A 17,244-nucleotide genomic window follows, 5' to 3' on the forward strand; every position below is an offset into this window, starting at 1 on the left:
ATGATTTGAGACTTTTCTTTAAATTCAACCTAATGAATTTTCTTACATTGAACTGCTAATTATTTATTCACGCCATGGTTTAGTGTAACTTTACCAAGCTTTTTTTTTTTGTGTTTATTAGCAACAGTGTTTTTCTTTAGAGTACTGTCAGCGACCACTCTCACAGCTCTTCACAGCGTCTGCTGCAGCAGGCATTTGTTTTTAGTAGAGAAATATATGACAAAGCCAATAAATACTATTGCATACCACTGAACAGAGAGAGAATATTAGCAAACGGCTAACGAGAAAACATGTAACTCGGTCCAGTATATTCTCAATCCAACTTCACTGTAATTTGTATTATGTGCTATTTTGCAAATGTTTAGCATGCTAGGAAGCCAAATGAAAACAAGTCATTATATAACTCCTAAACATCAGCATGCTAGCATTGTCAACATGTTAGCATGCTGAGGTTAGTATTTAGCTCAAAGCACTGCTGTACAAGCTGCTGATATACATTATACTGTGGTGTGTGTTTTATCCTTAAAACTATCACAGTATGTCCGACATGGCTTTAAGCTCTTAAAAGAGCATTTATTAGGATTAGAGAATGTTTTTTTTTCTGTGCATTGCTTATTAGTTTACGGTGATCGGTGTGATAAAACCACTTTTTATTATTATCCAGTGAGAATAATTAACTTTGTCTCTCAATACTGCCAAAAACCGGGGGCCACATGTTCTGTATCTTCCTTTTTAAATTGCACAGTTTCATGAAAGTGCAAATAAAATCAATTTTAACACCCACTGCAGTTTAAGAGTAGTTGATTAATTTACTGTGTTGTGTCTTTTGTGCACTCATAAAGTTAATAAAATCAAATTTAAGATGTGACACTAATAAATGGTAGTATTCTATTTTCCTGCCAGCAGGTGGCGTCTGTTGTTTTGTTTCACTTGGCCTGGCACTGGTATCCCCGGACATGATGGGGGTTAAAATCATTTTTTTCTTACGTCATTGATGTGTTCTTTCCTTCCTCAGGACAAACTGTGACATCAGTCCTGCTGGGAACATCTGCTTTCTGCCAGCATGAAAACATGATTTGAACTTGTTTTTTTCTCCACTGAAAACTGAAAAAAAAAAAGGGAAAAAAAAGGTGCAAAGTCAGTCTGGATGTTTAGTCATCAATACACACCTGTGGTTTTCCATTTAGACAACAATCTGACTAACAGCTGTGTCATCATGCATACCAATTCAGTTTCTTTTCTACACCCCACCAGTTCCTCCAGTGAACCTCTAGAGAGCACTAGTGAGCTAACCACACACTGACACCTTCATTGGGTGAGGGTGAGCTCAGACAGGAGCAAGAGGAAGTTATTTATTACTGGCCAGCCTATTCATGTATAGAAATATTGTCATGGCTTGCTGCACACACACAACAAACGGACTCTGCGGCAGGTGTTGTGTGCAGCAGATGCAGCAGTCTTTTATGATCCTCCAACAATGATGAGAACAATACACTGGATTTGAGGAGGAACAAGGCCACCATGTGAGCTCTCCCATTTCTGATAGAATTTAAGGTGTGTTGAAGGTTGAAGGAGGGGTTGCCCGCTTGTCTATTTGCCAGCAAGGTATTGTGGGTAAGCAAGCTCAGAGACTGCTGATCAATCACAGGCAGGGGAGCTGTGATGTTAGGTTGCTAGGCAACAGGAAGGGAGAAACAGGGAGCAGCAAAGCGTTGGGAGGGGGCTGCTTGGGTGGGGGTTGTCTCAGCTTTTCACCTCTTCTTCCTGTCAGTCCCAGCACCGGCTGCTCCTTCTTCTTAAACACGCCCGTGTGAATCCTGTGGTCAATGGTACTTGATTCTGCATAATGTGGGGAAGATACTGCTGTCTGGCTGGGAATGACTACTCATACTCCAGAGGCCACTTTGTGCAGGTTTCAGGTGGTACATGGAAACCTGAGTCTGAATTAAAGCTGCAGCTTTGGGGATTTAAATTGCATAAAAATTAGGCTGAACCAGTCTGTTATAAAAAAACCTGAGTAATAAAGATGGTTTTGGGCCCCAAATTTGAAAGTCTCAAGTTTTTTTTTGTTTGTTTGTTTATTTATTGTTTCTGCCATGTTGTTTTTTGGCTCAGAAATTACAATGTTCATAACAGAAACAGCCAAATATAGTCTATGGTTTAGAGGAGTTCCTGGAGTGCTAAATTATTAGCTAGTGTTTATGAGACACATTGTAACAGCTTCCTGTGTTGGGACACCTGCCAATCAAAGCAACTATACCCCTAATTCCAGTATCTAGATGGACCTGCTATAAAAAAAGAAACAACCCCGAAGTAGAGTTATTAGGAAAGGGGGAAATAACTCAAAACTGTAACATCCTTTTTAATGGCGTAAAGGTAGTAATGTAGGAATCTATGGGGCTTGACTCACTTTTGGGGTCTTGAGAGGACCTGCAGTTTTTTGTTTTCCTTCAGCCCTGGAGGTGGCTGCTTGGCTAATAATGGCTTGAAGTAATTTGCTAGAAGCACTTACCGTATTTTCCGGAGTATAAGTCGCACTTTTTTTCATAGTTTGGCTGGAGGTGCGACCTATACTCCAGAGCGACGTATATGTGACATTTATAACACATGAACCAAAATACTCCAGCCACTTGACATCTCCGTGAACTGCAGCTTTAAGGCAGTCTTGCGTAATCTGTGGGCGCAGTGGATGATGGATGGAGAGCACAGCTTAACGGCAACTGGGAGAATGCGCCACCCAACTTTCCTGGAAGTCATTGGATGGATCAAGAAAACATGGGCTTCAGTGACAAACCATCCTGTTGGGATTCAGAAAGGCTGGAATAATTGGAACTGCAGCTGACGACGAGTCTGACTAACGCGACACAGAAGAGGAAGCGGCGCTTCGTCTACGGAGTGTACGGAATTGTTTAGAAGTGACACCGAGGATGATGGATTGATGGTTTGGTTAACTTGTTAGTATGTTCTTTATGCTATGGTTATCTGAATAACTTAATGTTACGTTAACATACCGAACACGTGTTTGTTGTGCGTCATGTAGCTGAATGTGCTACGTTAGCATAACGTAGGCGTAACCGTGTTCGTCCTGTTCTTTAATCCATTATTATTTTAAATTGCTGTTCAAGATGGAATTTCTGCTCTGGGTCTCGGATTCTATCAACCCACCCCCCCCCCAAAAAAAGTGCGACTTATAGTCCAGTGCGACCTATATATGTTTTTTTCTTCTTTATTATGCATTTTTTGGCTGGTGCGACCTATATTCTGGAGCGACGTATAGTCCGAAAAATACGGTATATATCCAATATATCTTTAAATATCTCTGGATGGCATTACCTTGGCCTCCAGTAACACTGTGAGAAATATTGGAGTCATTTTTGACCAGGATATGTCCTTCAATGTAAATATTAAACAAAAATGTAGGACCGCTTTTTTTTGCATTTGTGCAATATTTCAAAAATTAGAAACATCCTGTCTCAGAGTGATGCTGAAAAGCTAATACATGCATTTGTTACTTCCAAGCTGGATTATTGTAATTCATTATTATCAGGCTGTCCTAAACGCTCCCTGAAAAGCCTTCAGCTGATTCAAAATGCTGCTGCTAGTAGTGATGGGCAGTTCGGTTCTTTTCAGAGAGCTGGCTCTTTTGGCTCGGCTCCCAAATAAGAGCCGGCTCTTTCGGCTCCCAAATGGTTACTCAGATTGTAGTTAAAAAAATGTGTAAAATGAATTACTTTTCCTCACCATTTCTGCATGTAGCCTCTATGTAAAGCACAACTTCCTCTTGATCTTTCCGGTCTCTGAGCAAACTTTGCAGGTGACGCTCCCTCTGTGTTTGATCTGTGTGGACTCACTGTGTGGTGTGTCTCTGCCCCCACCCCGTTGCGCCGTGTAGTCACGCAGATTCTGCCACACATCTTAACCAACCATGTGCGGCCTCCACAAAAAACCCAAAAAACAAACAAAAAACTAATGAAAAGAATATCAGGAGCCAGCTCCCATTGTTCACTTTAAAATGCCGGATCGTTTGCAACCGACCCATTAAAAGCAGCTAGAGTCCTGACAGGGACTAGAAAGAGAGAGCATATTTTTCCCATATTGGCTTCTCTTCATTGGCTCCCTGTTAAATCTAGACTAGTATTTAAAATCCTTCTCCTCACCTACAAGGTCTTGAATAATCTGGCCCCATCTTATCTCAAAGACCTTATAGTACCATATCACCCAAATAGAGCACTTCGCTCTCAGATTGCTGGCTTACTTGTGGTTCCTAGGATACTTAAGAGCAGAATGGGAGGCAGAGCCTTCAGCTTTCAGGCCCCTCTTCTGTGGAACCAGCTCCCAGGTTGGATTCAGGAGACAGACACCCTCTCTATTTTTAAGATTAGGCTCAAAACTTTCCTTTTCGATCAAGCTTATAGTTAGGGCTGGATCAGATGACCCTGAACCATCCCTTAGTTATGCTGCTATAGGCCAAGGCTGCTGGGGGGTTCCCATAATGTACTGTTTGTTGTCATTCACCTTATTTACTCTGTTTATACTTCACTCTGTATTTAATCATTAATTATTATTAATCTCTGTTTCTCTTCCACAGCATGTCTTTTGTCCTGTCTCCCTCCCCTCACCCCCAGCCAGTCACGGCAGATGACTAACCCTCCCTGAGCCTGGTTCTGCTGGAGGTTTCTTCCTGTTAAAAGGGAGTTTTTCCTTCTCATTGTCGCCAAATGCTTGCTCATAGGGGGTCGTTTTGACTGTTGGGTTTGCTCTGTATTATTTTAGGGCCTTTATCTACAATATAAAGCTCCTTGAGGCAACTGTTGTGATTTGGTGCTATATAAATAAAATTTAATTGAATTTAAATATCTACTGCTTGCTAAAACATTTGAAAAGAAACAAATAAAAGAGTGTAATAACGGGAAGAAGATAAATACCTATTAAGGGGACCTTGAGCGAAGGTGAGGGGAGAATGCTTTAGCTCTCCAGGCTTTCTGAAGGTCTTTCAGAAAAATCTTTGCAGCCCTTTGCATATTTTCTGCTTTTTCACACATTTTCAGTCCAGTCCTTGTACCCGCACATCTTCAGAGGAATCTTTTGTTTGTTAAGCCACTTAATGTTGACCTATGAATAAATGAAGCATTAAAAAAGCAGCTAACTCAAGGCATGAGCCAGTGTTGTTAAAAATAGCGGCCTGCCACAAAAAACACAATTTGTTCCAGTTTCTTTAGTTGAATCAATGAAAAATGCCAACACAGTTGTGCACACATAAAAGAGCATTTTAGCACCAATAAGGTGATTCCCAAAGAACTATTAGCCAAAAACCTGGCATATCTCAGCATGGTGCGTCATCCCCCCAAAAATCTGAGGAAAGTGGACAAATGGAGAGCAAAAGAAGTGGCAGTCTTAAAACTACCTATATAAAATGTGTATCTAACAGTATCTAAAAGGTATGTACTCATTACATATGAAAAAAATCCATGAAAAACCTGACACAGGATGTGAGAGATGCATCTGGCCCATCAGCTGATCCATCTGTTTACCAAAGCCCCATCAGAAATGGTTCTTCTTAAAGAAGGGAAACAAGGAAAATCATAATGCCACTGAAAATCATTGGGATTATGATCTTATGAAGGGATGAACAACAATGAATGTGTACAGCCATCTGTGAAACATGGAGGAGGCTCTGTCATGGTTTGGGGTTATGTTTCAGCTGCTGGTGTGCGAAATCTGGTCAAAATTGATGGAATTATAAATGTAGAAAAGCAGTCAGATTTTGAGCTGTAATACTACCTGGAAAGTATCTGATCGGCAGTGGCTATATTTCTTTTTCTATTATTTATATTTATATTTCATGACAATAATCTCAAACACACTGCCAATGTGTGACAGGGTCTCCCATGGCAAACTGGTCCTGGATGAGGGTCCAGACAAAGAGCGGTTCAGAAGACCCCTCTGTTTGTAACAGCAAGGGAACAGTTTACTCTGCCCAGGATAGGGTTACCGGGGCCCCACCCTGGAGCCAGGCCTGGGGAGGGAGCTCGAGGAAGAGCGTTTGGTGTTTTGTTATTGGACTTCTGTGCAAACCACAGTTTGTCCATAACGAACACCATGTTCGAACATAAGGATGTCCAAAAGTGCACATGGCACCAGGACACCCTAGGTCGCAGGTCGTATGTTCTGGACACTCGGGTGAAGAGAGGAGCTGAGCTGTCAACTGATAACCACCTGGTGGTGAGTTGGATCAGGTGGTGCGGGAAGATGCTGGACAGACATAGCACACCTAAATGTATTGTGAGGGTGCACTGGGAATGCCTGGCAGAGGCCCCAGTCCGGGAGATCTTCAACTCCCACCTCCGGCAGAACTTCGACAGCATTCCGATCGATTTTTGTAATTGCATCATCAGATCTGCAGCTCTATGTCGAGTGTAGAGAGGAGCTGAGCTATCAACTGATCACCACCTGGTGATCAGGTGGTGGGGGAGGACGCTGGATAGACCTGGCACACCTAAACATAGTGAAGGTGAACTGGAACCTTGCAGAGGCCCCAATCCACAAGATCTTCAACTCCCACCTGTGGCAGAACTTCAACAGCATTCAAAGGGAGGCTGAGGACACTGAGCCTGAATGGACCATGTTCCGCACCTCCATTGTTGAGGCTGCTGCTCAGAGCTGTGGCTGCAAGGTGGTTGGTGCCTGTCATGGCGGTAACCCCCGAACCAGATGGTGGTCACTGGAGGTGAAGGGAGCCATCAAGCTGAAGGAAGCGTCCTATCGGGCTTGGTTAGCCTGTGGGACTCCGGAGGCAGCTGACAGGTATCGGCAGGCCAAGCGGAATTCAGTTTGGGCAGTGGCCGAAGTAAAAACTCGGGTGTGGGAGAAGTTTGGTGAGGCTATGGAAAAAGACTTTTGGACGGCATCGAAGCGATTCTGGCAAACCGTCAGGCAACTCAGGAGGGGAAAGCAGTGCTCCACTCACACGGTTTATAGTGCGGGTGGGGTGCTGCTGACTTCAACTGAGGCTATAGTTGGACGGTGGAAGGAATACTTCGAGGACCTCCTGAATCCCACTGACACGCCTTCTGTAGTGGAAGCAGAGTCTGGGGACGAGGGAGATGACTTGACCATCACTGGGGGTGAGGTCACTGAGGCAGTTAAACAACTCCTTGGTGGCAGTGCCCCTGGGGTGGACAAGATTCGCCCTGAGTTCCTGAAGGCTCTGGATGTTGTAGGGCTGTCTTGGTTGACACGCCTCTGCAACATCGCGTGGAGATCTGGGGCAGTGCCATTGGATTGGCAGACCAGGGTGGTGGTCCCCATCTTTATAAAGGGAGACCAGAGGGTGTGCTCCAACTTTCGGGGGATCACACTCCTCAGCCTCCCCGGTAAGGTCTATGCTGGGGTGCTGGAAAGAAGGGTCCGTCCGGACAGAATTTCTAGGCGTAGCCAGGTGGTGGAAGGCTTCTTCTTTGGTGGCCTCAGAGTCTCATCTCTGCTCTTTGCAGATGATGCGGTCCTGTTGGCTTCATCAGGGGGTGGCCTCCAGCAGTGGAAAGGTTCACAGCTGAGTGTGAAGTGGCCGGCATGAGAATCAGCACCTCTAAGTCTGAGGCCATGGTCCTCAGCCGGAAAAGGGTGGAGTGCCCTCTCCGGCTCAGGAACGAGTTCTTGCCCCAAGTGGAGGAGTTCAAGTATCTCGGGGTCTTGTTCACGAGTGACGGGAGAAGGGAGCGGGAGATCGACAGACGGATCGGGGCTGTTTCTGCAGTGATGTGGACGCTGCACCGGTCTGTCGTGGTGAAGACGGAGCTTAGTGTAAAAGCGAGGCTCTCAATTTACCAGTTGATCTGCGTTCCTACCCTCACCTATAGTCACGAGCTTTGGGTAGTGACCGAAAGAATAAGATCGTGTATACAAGCGGCAGAAATGAGTTTCCTTCGAAGGGTTGCTGGCCTCTCCCTTAGAGATAAGGTGAGGAGTGCAGCCATCTGGGAGGGGCTCAGAGTAGAGCCGCCGCTCCTCCACATCAAAAGGAGCCAGTTGAGGTGGCTCAGGCATCTGATTAGGATGCCTCCTGGCTGCCTCTTGGGTGAGGTGTTCCGGGCATGTCCCACCGGCAGGAGGCCCCGTGGTAGACCCAGGACACGCTGGGGAGATTATATCTCTCAGCTGGCCTGGGAACGCCTTGGGGTCCCTCTGGATGAGCTGGAGGAGGTGGCTGGGGAGAGGGAAGCCTGGGCTTCTCTGCTTAGGCTCCTGCCCCCGCAACCCGGCCCCGGATAGGCGGAAGAGAATGGATGGATGGACACTGCCAATGTGGTAAAAGTATGGATCGATAAATAGGATGCTGTCAGTCATAGAGCACGGACCTGAAACATTGTTGAAGCAGTGCGGGACCATCTTGACAGAAATCAGAAGAAAAGGCAGCCAACATCAACAAAGAGCTTTGGATGCTTGCCTAAGAGAGTCCAGGCTGTGTTGAAGAATGAAGATACTAAGAGGATGAAATATAAAATGCTATGGAAATATTTTTATCAACAGATTAGTTTTCCTTTTGGCAGAACAGCTCACAACAGTCATGGAAAATTTACCCTCGGGAGTCCCAGCTGTCTACATTCAACACACGATCCTCAGGCAGAAAACAGACCATCACCTCAGTACCTAAGTAGCTCCTTTAACCTCTTAAATATGCCGAGCCTCTTACCTCTTTCCATCATGCCTCTAGCCTCCAAATGAATGCATCGTGCATGCAAAATATGCTTCCCAAAACAGGTTTTATTTTGGAAATCTAGGTTTTTACTCTTTTGTTGCCACATCTTTGGTTATAACAAAAAAAAATGTCACTTGTCACATTTTGCAAATTGATACACAGTCAGGTGTAACATGTACTTGAATCACATGAATGATCCTGTTAACCTGTAAAGGAATCATACTTCAGGTTCAGATCACAGATCAAAGCGCTGATGTCACTCACAGAATAAACATTTAGACCCTGAAAGTAAAGACAGGAAAGGAAATGGAGAAAGTAAACAAGCATTTACAAAAAAATATGTCCTTTATTCTTTTGGCTTTGAAATTATATTACCATATGAGCGGACAGTAGTCACTTCTTGCATGCAGTTCACTAATACACTACAAGCGCAATGAAAGATGGCTACTGATTGCTTCATGGTTTGTATCTACAGATATGGGGACCATACATGTGTTTCGTCACGCGTTACAGTCACAGACAGTAAAAAAGATGGACATAGCTTCTTGGTCGGAAAAATAAAGCCAATGTGAAAGTGTCTAAAAACCTGCATTCTATCTGAAGGCCACCAGATGGCAATAGCTGTGGTTGCAAAAAGACTTCCAATCCTATAGAAGTCATTGGGAAAAAGGCTTTTTTTTTTTTTTTCTCTCGTTTCTTCATCTCTGTAAACACTTTGCTGCTGAGTTCATTGTCTCAGTTACTCATTTTGGGTCACACTGAATAAAAGAAAACTAAAAACTATTTTGCAAATCTTGGTCATGGTTTCAAAAAAGGACCTCACTGGCTAACAACTTGTCAATCATAAGTCCTTAGCCAACGAGCAAGCGGTTTCACAGTGAGACCCACCCCAGTTTCATGCAACAAAGATGGCGACAGTGGAAATGTTCATCTCAAGGCTTCAAAAAGGGACTTCAGAAACCATCACGTGACATCACAGTAGTTACGTCCATCTTTTATACTGGCTAAGGTTACAGTGCAGAAAGAAAAAAAAAAAACTTCTAGAAAAATGTAAATCAAATCCAAAGACGGTAAAAATGCACTCATATCTACAGTGAAAATGTTATTTATAATAAGCAACCTGCAGACCCCAATTGCACATAAACACACTCGCTCACATAAAGAGACAGATGCTTACATTCTCGCAGTCTTTCTTACATAGATACACACACACACACACACACACACACACAAATACAGACACACTCACGCTGTGTCTCACACACACAAGTATGACCGCCACACGTGGTATTACATAGCAGTAGGGATAAAAAGTGCTTCATCTTATACATCAAATGTAAGTGTGATGCATACTGTGAGCCCAAATATCTATATTATTTACAAACCAAACCACTACATTAAACCACGTGCTTCTCAATTTAAACATGAATGGCAAACAAACATCTGTGATATTATAACCAACCTTAAATGTGATATATTGTAATGTTCTATCTTGACAGCAGTTAGAAAGAATTTTTTTTATTATATTTCATTATTTAAGATGTGTTCTTTACAGGAGTTCTGGGAAGAGGTGGGATGGAGGATGAAGGGAGGACAACAAACGTCTTGGAAAGACACTGCACTAAGACAGCGGGTGAACGAGCAGGTTTGAGTGCTCTTTTCAAAGGAGTGTTTTGGGAAATGTGCTTATTTGCTTCTGTGCCAGGAGTTAGATGAGAAGATCTTTACCGCGCTTAACGTCTGTGGATTAGCTAAATGTGGTGCTTGGAGCTAATTAGCTTAGTTTAACCAGTTTTTTTAACTAAGTTTTTTGGGGGGGGGCCTGTCTAGCCTTTATGATGACAGGACAGCTTAGACTAGACAGGAAAGCTGGGAGAGCAAACAGAGGGAAGACACAGAGGACATGGCCCGGGGCAGATTCAAACCCAGACCTCTGCAATAGCCTTACAACATACAGGTCACTTGCTAAACCAGTGCCCTCACGTTAACCACATAAGTAGGGGATAGCTGCACAGATAGGAACTAAAAGACAAAGAGCAAAGGAAAACAGATCAACCAAGAATTTAAAATGATCATTTATTAAAAAAGTAATATTGTGGGGAGGTTAGAAGGGGAAAAAAAAGAAACTACTGCTGAACTGTGGTTAACTTAGCATGAAGACTGTAATCAGGGTGGTCAGCAATGTGCATTATGTGAAGGGCTTTGCATAAGACTATTAACAGGTTATTTTTAAATCCTAAACTGACAATGTTCTGGAAGCCTTCAACATTATCCATCATAAAAATTACATAGCAGTAAAAAACTAAAACAATTTAGCTCTACATATAAACTTTCACGTGATTGGTTTTGACACTGGTAGCAATGAAACTATTCACAATTGTTGTTGATATATTTCCTCGACCTCCAGCGGTATAAACTAGACTGGCCATTAAACCCTAGTAACATAACCTTAACCCTCACTCACTGCCGATGTCTTGGAGCAAAGACATCTAAAACAATGATAACTTTGCATTAAAATAACATATTTGGCCAAATAAAACTAATAGTTTTGTGTTCACAACCAGTGTCATCCCATTATTACTACAGCACCGTGCCAAGACTAATGGTGATACCCAAAATGCCTGTCAGCACCTTTGGCTCTTCTGACTCCAACAGAAACAGCTTGATGCAACTATGGTTAAATTCACCGATAAAGAATTTGCATAACCTAATGCATGTAAGGCTACCGCTGTTATTTTAGTAGTAAGCTAAAATTACCTCAAATTTTCTATATACATACATTCTGAAACAGAAAATCTAGATGTCTGACACCTTTTGTCTGAGTCAGGCCTTCGTGCTTTATTCAGCTCTAGCTTTAGACAGAAATGAGTGTGGTAGCAATTTTGTCATCAAACTCTCTGTAAAAGAGCAACCAAGAGTATTTCCCAAAACATAAGTTTCTTGTAATGTGTCTCATTCCTTCAGTTTGCATACATTCAGCTTCTCTGTATTTGGAGACTTGTAATTTCTGCTGAAACAGGAACACAGCAGTCCAGATAGAAGCACAATACAGATTTCAACAATCAGTGATGGTACATCAGTGAATGCAATGTCTTTGTTCATTGCACTTTAGTGGCGTGTTCGTTATTTCAGCTTTGTATACTGTTTGAACCAAGAGCATTCTGGCACTGACCCTGCACTGTACGAGTTTCAGGTGGTTGTTGTATTTTCCAGCATTGACTTAGTCTGCCCTTGGTGATTTTTACAACAGTGAAAGCAGTGGACACATTCTCACGATAATTAAACAAAAGAGTAGAAAACATTCTTTCTCATTAAAAAAAAAAAAAAAAAAGAAACTTTGCAACTGAAAAAAGAAACTTCACAGAAGAATGTGGAGTAATTGTTACGTGATACAGCGATTGTTAAATTCAAGACACTGGATTTATAGTAGTAGCAGCAGCACTAGCTACAGAAAACTTAACAGTACACTCAAGTGTGTCAGATATTAACAACAACCAATAGGAAAATCACAAGCATTTTGCAGAGAGGCTGTTCCATTTCCCACTCAAACTCTGGCAGTGTCTGCTGGATAGTTTGTTTCCATATTCCCCCCTCTGAGAACATCCCATATATTGACATGACCACATTCCCAGTCTATGCCTACCTGGCATAGATTTCTCATGTTTGAACAATCTACACAAAGGTGAATCTATATACCCCCCCTATATGTAAGCTTTAAACAAAGTTCCCTCATGTCTCTGAAGCATTATTTTTTTTGTTCCTTTTTAAGAAGTCTATTTCTTTCGGTCTTTCAAGTCTTTTGTTTTATTTTCTCTTTCTCTATTTTCTTTTTCATATTTGTCCTTATCCGACTTCGTCACACTGTTATATGAGGGCGGGGAGGCTGTGGAGGGGGTCATGTCCATTTTCTCTGACGTGGAGTTCTCATTAAACTTGCTAATGACCATCACATCCTTGTCAGGGTCATGGATGCCCTCCTTCAACTGCTCCTTGTAGAGGGCTGAGGCCTTCTTCATGGCCAGGCGGATCATGTAGCGCCGGAAGGCTCTCTGGATGATTATGGCAGACATTTCCTCCTGTTTGCGGCGCAGGGTGGTGGTAATGGGCTCATAAGACACCTTAGAGGGGTTGGAGGCCATAAAGCGCTCCTCCATCTGTCCGCGTAACATGTCCATTTCTCCACCTTCACCCAAAACTCTTTTGGTGAAGGCAAAAAGGATGTCGAGGCAGTGGATACGCTCACCACTCACCATGGGCAGGTCCATGGAGATGAGCTGAATCATATTAGGCTTCGGTATGCGTAGAGGTGGATCCAGAGCATCTGCAAAGTCAGAGAGCTTGCTGTACTCCACAAACTGTGTGGCATCGGGATCAAAGCGCTCCCACACTTCATAGAACATCTCAAAGTCATCCTCACTCAGCGGCTCAGCGCTCTCCTCTGTGGCCACACTGAAGTTTTCCAGGATGACCGCAATGTACATGTTGACCACAATGAGGAAGCAGATGATGATGTAGCTGACAAAGAAGAAGATGCCTACTGATGGACTGCCACAATTGCCTTTGTATGAGTTGCCCGGGTGCTCCAGCTGGCTGTCACAGTCAGGCTCCCTCTTGTTCAGTATGGGTGCCAGCAGGCCATCCCACCCAGCTGATGTGGTAATCTGAAACAAACAGATCATACTGTTTCCGAAGGTCTCGAAATTGAACATGTCATCGATTCCTGCCTCCCGCTTGACATACGCAAAGTTGGACATGCCAAAAATGGCGTAGATAAACATAACAAGAAAGAGGAGAAGGCCAATGTTGAACAGGGCAGGGAGTGACATCATCAAGGCAAAGAGAAGCGTCCGGATGCCCTTGGCACCTTTGATAAGGCGGAGGATTCGGCCTATCCTGGCCAATCGGATCACTCGGAACAGTGTTGGGGACACGAAGTACTTCTCAATAACTTCAGATAAAAACATACCTGCAAAGGTGAAAAAACAAACAAAAAAAAAAACCCAAAAACATCCATCAGATTTATATATGTGTTATTTTTGTTATTTTGGAAGGAAACGGACCTTAAAACATTTCCTTACCTACGATCGAAAGGATCACCACCACAAAGTCAAAAATGTTCCAGCCAATGGTGAAGTAATAGTGACGCAGCGAGATCATCTTGAGCACGCACTCCCCAGTGAAGAGCACAATGAAAACCAGGTTAATCCAGTATAGGATTCTGTCCATCTCTGTCGTCTGGTCATCTGTCTCCACCATCATGGTCACCATGTTAAGGCAGATGAGGATCATGATCACGATGTCAAAGGCCTGCTTTGTGATAAAGTCGAACACGCAGCCTTGAAATGCATTCTGAAAGAAGGGGGACAAGGATTGAAAAAGCTTTAGTCATTTCTCGCTCCCTGTAGGTTGTCAGAAAGAACTGAAGGCTGAACAAGGACCCTAAGACTTACTGATGGTCGAGGTATAGGTTTTTGTGGTTTCTTGGACCCCAGCTTTTTCATGGCATTGTAGTATTTCTTCTGTTCTTCAGTCATAAAGATGTCCTGACCTCCCAAGTAAAGAGAGCACAACAAAACTTGGTTATAACCACGTACTTTGACCTCTTTCATCCATCCATTCTTTTCAGCTTATGCTGTTCAGGGTCGCAGGAAATGAGACCATAAAGTTTAATTTGGACTAATGCCTTTGTAGACCTTTGTAGACCTTTGTGTGTTCATTGTGTTTCCCTGCTACAATTGGATTTCTGTTTGTTACCACTTTGGACTTAGCCTTTGGTCTTTGTTTGGAAATCTGCATCACATAAACCTTTGTAAAAGGTTCACCTTCTGCTAACTCAGTCTGACTTAGAGCCTGCCTTTGGGTCCACGTTCACAGTATATGAGTATATTTTTTGTGTTTGATTTCATGTGTTATGATCTTTTGTATGCCATATAATAGGTTGGCTCTGTCTTAAAGGATTTAACTTTCAGCCAACAAAAGAACTACACTCCATTAATCAAAGATATGAATTTCCCCTCTCTGTATTATACACACTGTACACATCCCACTCCCAGTGCTGCTCACTGACTGCATACATATCTCAGGGGGTGGCTGGTGTCAACAACCATCTGTGTGATGCTTTGGAGCCACTGCACCACACCAAATGATACAGTGTCTCAATCAGTCAAGCCAGGCCTGCCACTGTGCAGCAAACTCAATGTAGACCCCTCTCCTCCTCGCTCTTCCTTATAAACCATCTCTTGGGCATTACAGTTAACATTGGGTCTACTTTAGCTACATTAGTCCTTCAGGTGCTTTGTGCCCAGGCTGCGTATGCTCTTGGCCCAGTGTGGCACAGGACTAGTTCCAGCTGGTGTTAAATTTCAAGAGCAGCAACACTTCAATGCACTATCAAAGTTATCTGTGTCGACATTATTAACAGCTAGCATTGTGGATTAACAATGACATGCTGTTCTGTCATATTTCATCTGTGATTTCATGTTTATTATTTAAACATGAAATCATATATAATTATTACCAAGTGAAATTAATTTCCAACTGACATATTACCTCTGGTGACTGAACAGTGTGCAGATTTTACATCAGAATTCCAATAAATTTGCTAGCAACTAAGAAGCCTAACTAATTATTAGAGTAAATCTTGTTACCCTCTTAAGTTGACCTCTGTTAAGGGTGCCTGTTGCTGAGTGAGGCGGCCACGTTTTGTGCACAGTTTAAGAATTAGCCTAAGCTACAGTGAATGAAAGCAAGACATTACAAAAAATAAAGCTGAAAGTGCAGTTAGAGGAAAAATAAGTCTATAACACATTTTTGCTTCCAAGTTTACATGAGCTGACTTAATAAATGCAACTGAAATATGCAACTTATCTTTTTCTTCTGCTGGTTGAAGTTGTCAATGATGACACCAATGAACAGGTTGAGGGTGAAGAAGGAGCCAAAGATGATGAAGATGACAAAGTAGAGGTACATATACAAGTTCACTTCATATTCAGGCTGTTCTTCCAGCTAGAAAAGCAAGAAAGAACAAAATCAACAGAAGAAGCAGTCCGAGTGCGCAAACCTCGGCCAAGGCAGCTCACTCTCTGGGCAGTATCGTATTGTATACATATATTCATTTTGTTTTCTTTATTCTTTTTAAACATGCTTAGTGCAGTAGTGCAGTAAAAATCAGATAAGGCAAACATGACCGATATTTACTTTGATTACACAAACATTATGTAGGAGGAGATAATGCATAATAGAGCTGTAATTGGAGATGAATAAGGTAAATAAAATGGAGGGAATTATACTTTGGAAGCAAACTAAATTATAAAACAGTAAGACACTGACTTACATTTCGAGAGTCCACAGCTGCGTACATGATGTCCATCCAACCCTTAAATGTTGCCTGAGAGCAGAGATCAGAAGAATCAGTGTTTTAATCTGCACACTAGGCCGATCAAAGAAGCTTTCTCACAGATCTTTAGAAACTTTTGTGTTGTTTTGTTTGTTATTCTGGTACCGCACTATGATAGTGATCAAATCATAATCAAATATAAGCCGGACTCTCAGATAGACAGAGAAAGAGGTTTGTGTGGAGTTCGCATGTTGTCCCTGTACCAGTGTGGTTTTTCTTTTCCAGCAGTGTTTTTACCCCATGTCAGTTGGGATGGGCTCCTTTTCCCATGTCGCAATGTATAGATTAAGTGGATGTAGCTAATGGACAGATGGAACTAACTGCAAGATTAAAGCTAAAGACAGAGTCCAATCATGATCAACTAGAGGTCAGTTTTGACATAAAAAGTTCCCAATACATATCCAGACTCTTTTCTTCTTAATGTCTTTTGCAAACTAAACTCACCACTTGCAACAGAGCCAGATAGCCGGCTCCCACGTTGTCAAAGTTGATTTTGACATTCTTCCAGCGGGCACTGTCATTGATTAACTTCAGGCAGTCTGTCTTGTTGTTGACAACGTCGGCGGAGAGGCGCTCATCCGTGGTGGTGTTGACGCAGTAGTAGTACTTGCCCGCAAACAGGTTGACGCCCATGATGCTGAAGATGAGCCAGAAAATGAGACAGACCAGCAGCACATTCATGATGGAGGGGATGGCTCCCAGCAGTGCATTCACCACGACCTGGGGATGTCAAAGCACACCGTATGACTCAGCACTCTCCTGTTGTCTCCAATCAAGGTCTGTGCTAAAGAAGAATGGTTGCTTGATCTTGGATAACTGGCCATTACAATCATCTAATCACTTAGCTGTAGTTAAATAAGGACATGTGGACAACTGATCTGACTGAGCTAAAAAAGTTTATGCTTTCAGAGTAAATGCCAGGACTGAATCAAAAGTTAACAGTGAAGCTGTATTATTCAAAACTGCATTTAGTATCTAATGTCTGCACACATAAAGCTCTTAACACCATCCATATTTACTTAACAACATGACAGTTGGAAAGAAGAAGGTGGATAGGTGAAAAAGTTACCATTTGAAAGGTAAAAAAGCAAAACAGAAAAAAACCTTAGAGAGGCGGGATGAAGTCACAACATTTTGTTTGACTGTAAAT

At 42.7% G+C, this 17,244-nt stretch overlaps 1 protein-coding gene across 1 annotated transcript in view; it reads right to left on the reverse strand.

Moving 5' to 3' along the window:
- Positions 1-8,793: 8,793 nt before the first annotated feature.
- Positions 8,794-17,244, reverse strand: part of LOC115797540 (sodium channel protein type 2 subunit alpha-like) — a 44,951-nt gene continuing 36,500 nt past the window's right edge. The window contains exons 22-27 of the mRNA XM_030754135.1: positions 16,539-16,814; positions 16,032-16,085; positions 15,566-15,703; positions 14,149-14,253; positions 13,777-14,047; positions 8,794-13,664 (exon numbers count right to left, since the gene is read on the reverse strand). Of these exons, the coding sequence (XP_030609995.1) occupies positions 12,472-13,664; positions 13,777-14,047; positions 14,149-14,253; positions 15,566-15,703; positions 16,032-16,085; positions 16,539-16,814 (2,037 nt within the window). The 3' untranslated portion in view covers positions 8,794-12,471. The remainder of the gene's footprint in view (positions 13,665-13,776; positions 14,048-14,148; positions 14,254-15,565; positions 15,704-16,031; positions 16,086-16,538; positions 16,815-17,244) is intronic.

This window comes from Archocentrus centrarchus, chromosome 2 (genome assembly GCF_007364275.1).
Source record: "Archocentrus centrarchus isolate MPI-CPG fArcCen1 chromosome 2, fArcCen1, whole genome shotgun sequence".
In the NCBI taxonomy this organism is placed as follows: Eukaryota; Metazoa; Chordata; class Actinopteri; order Cichliformes; family Cichlidae; genus Archocentrus; species Archocentrus centrarchus.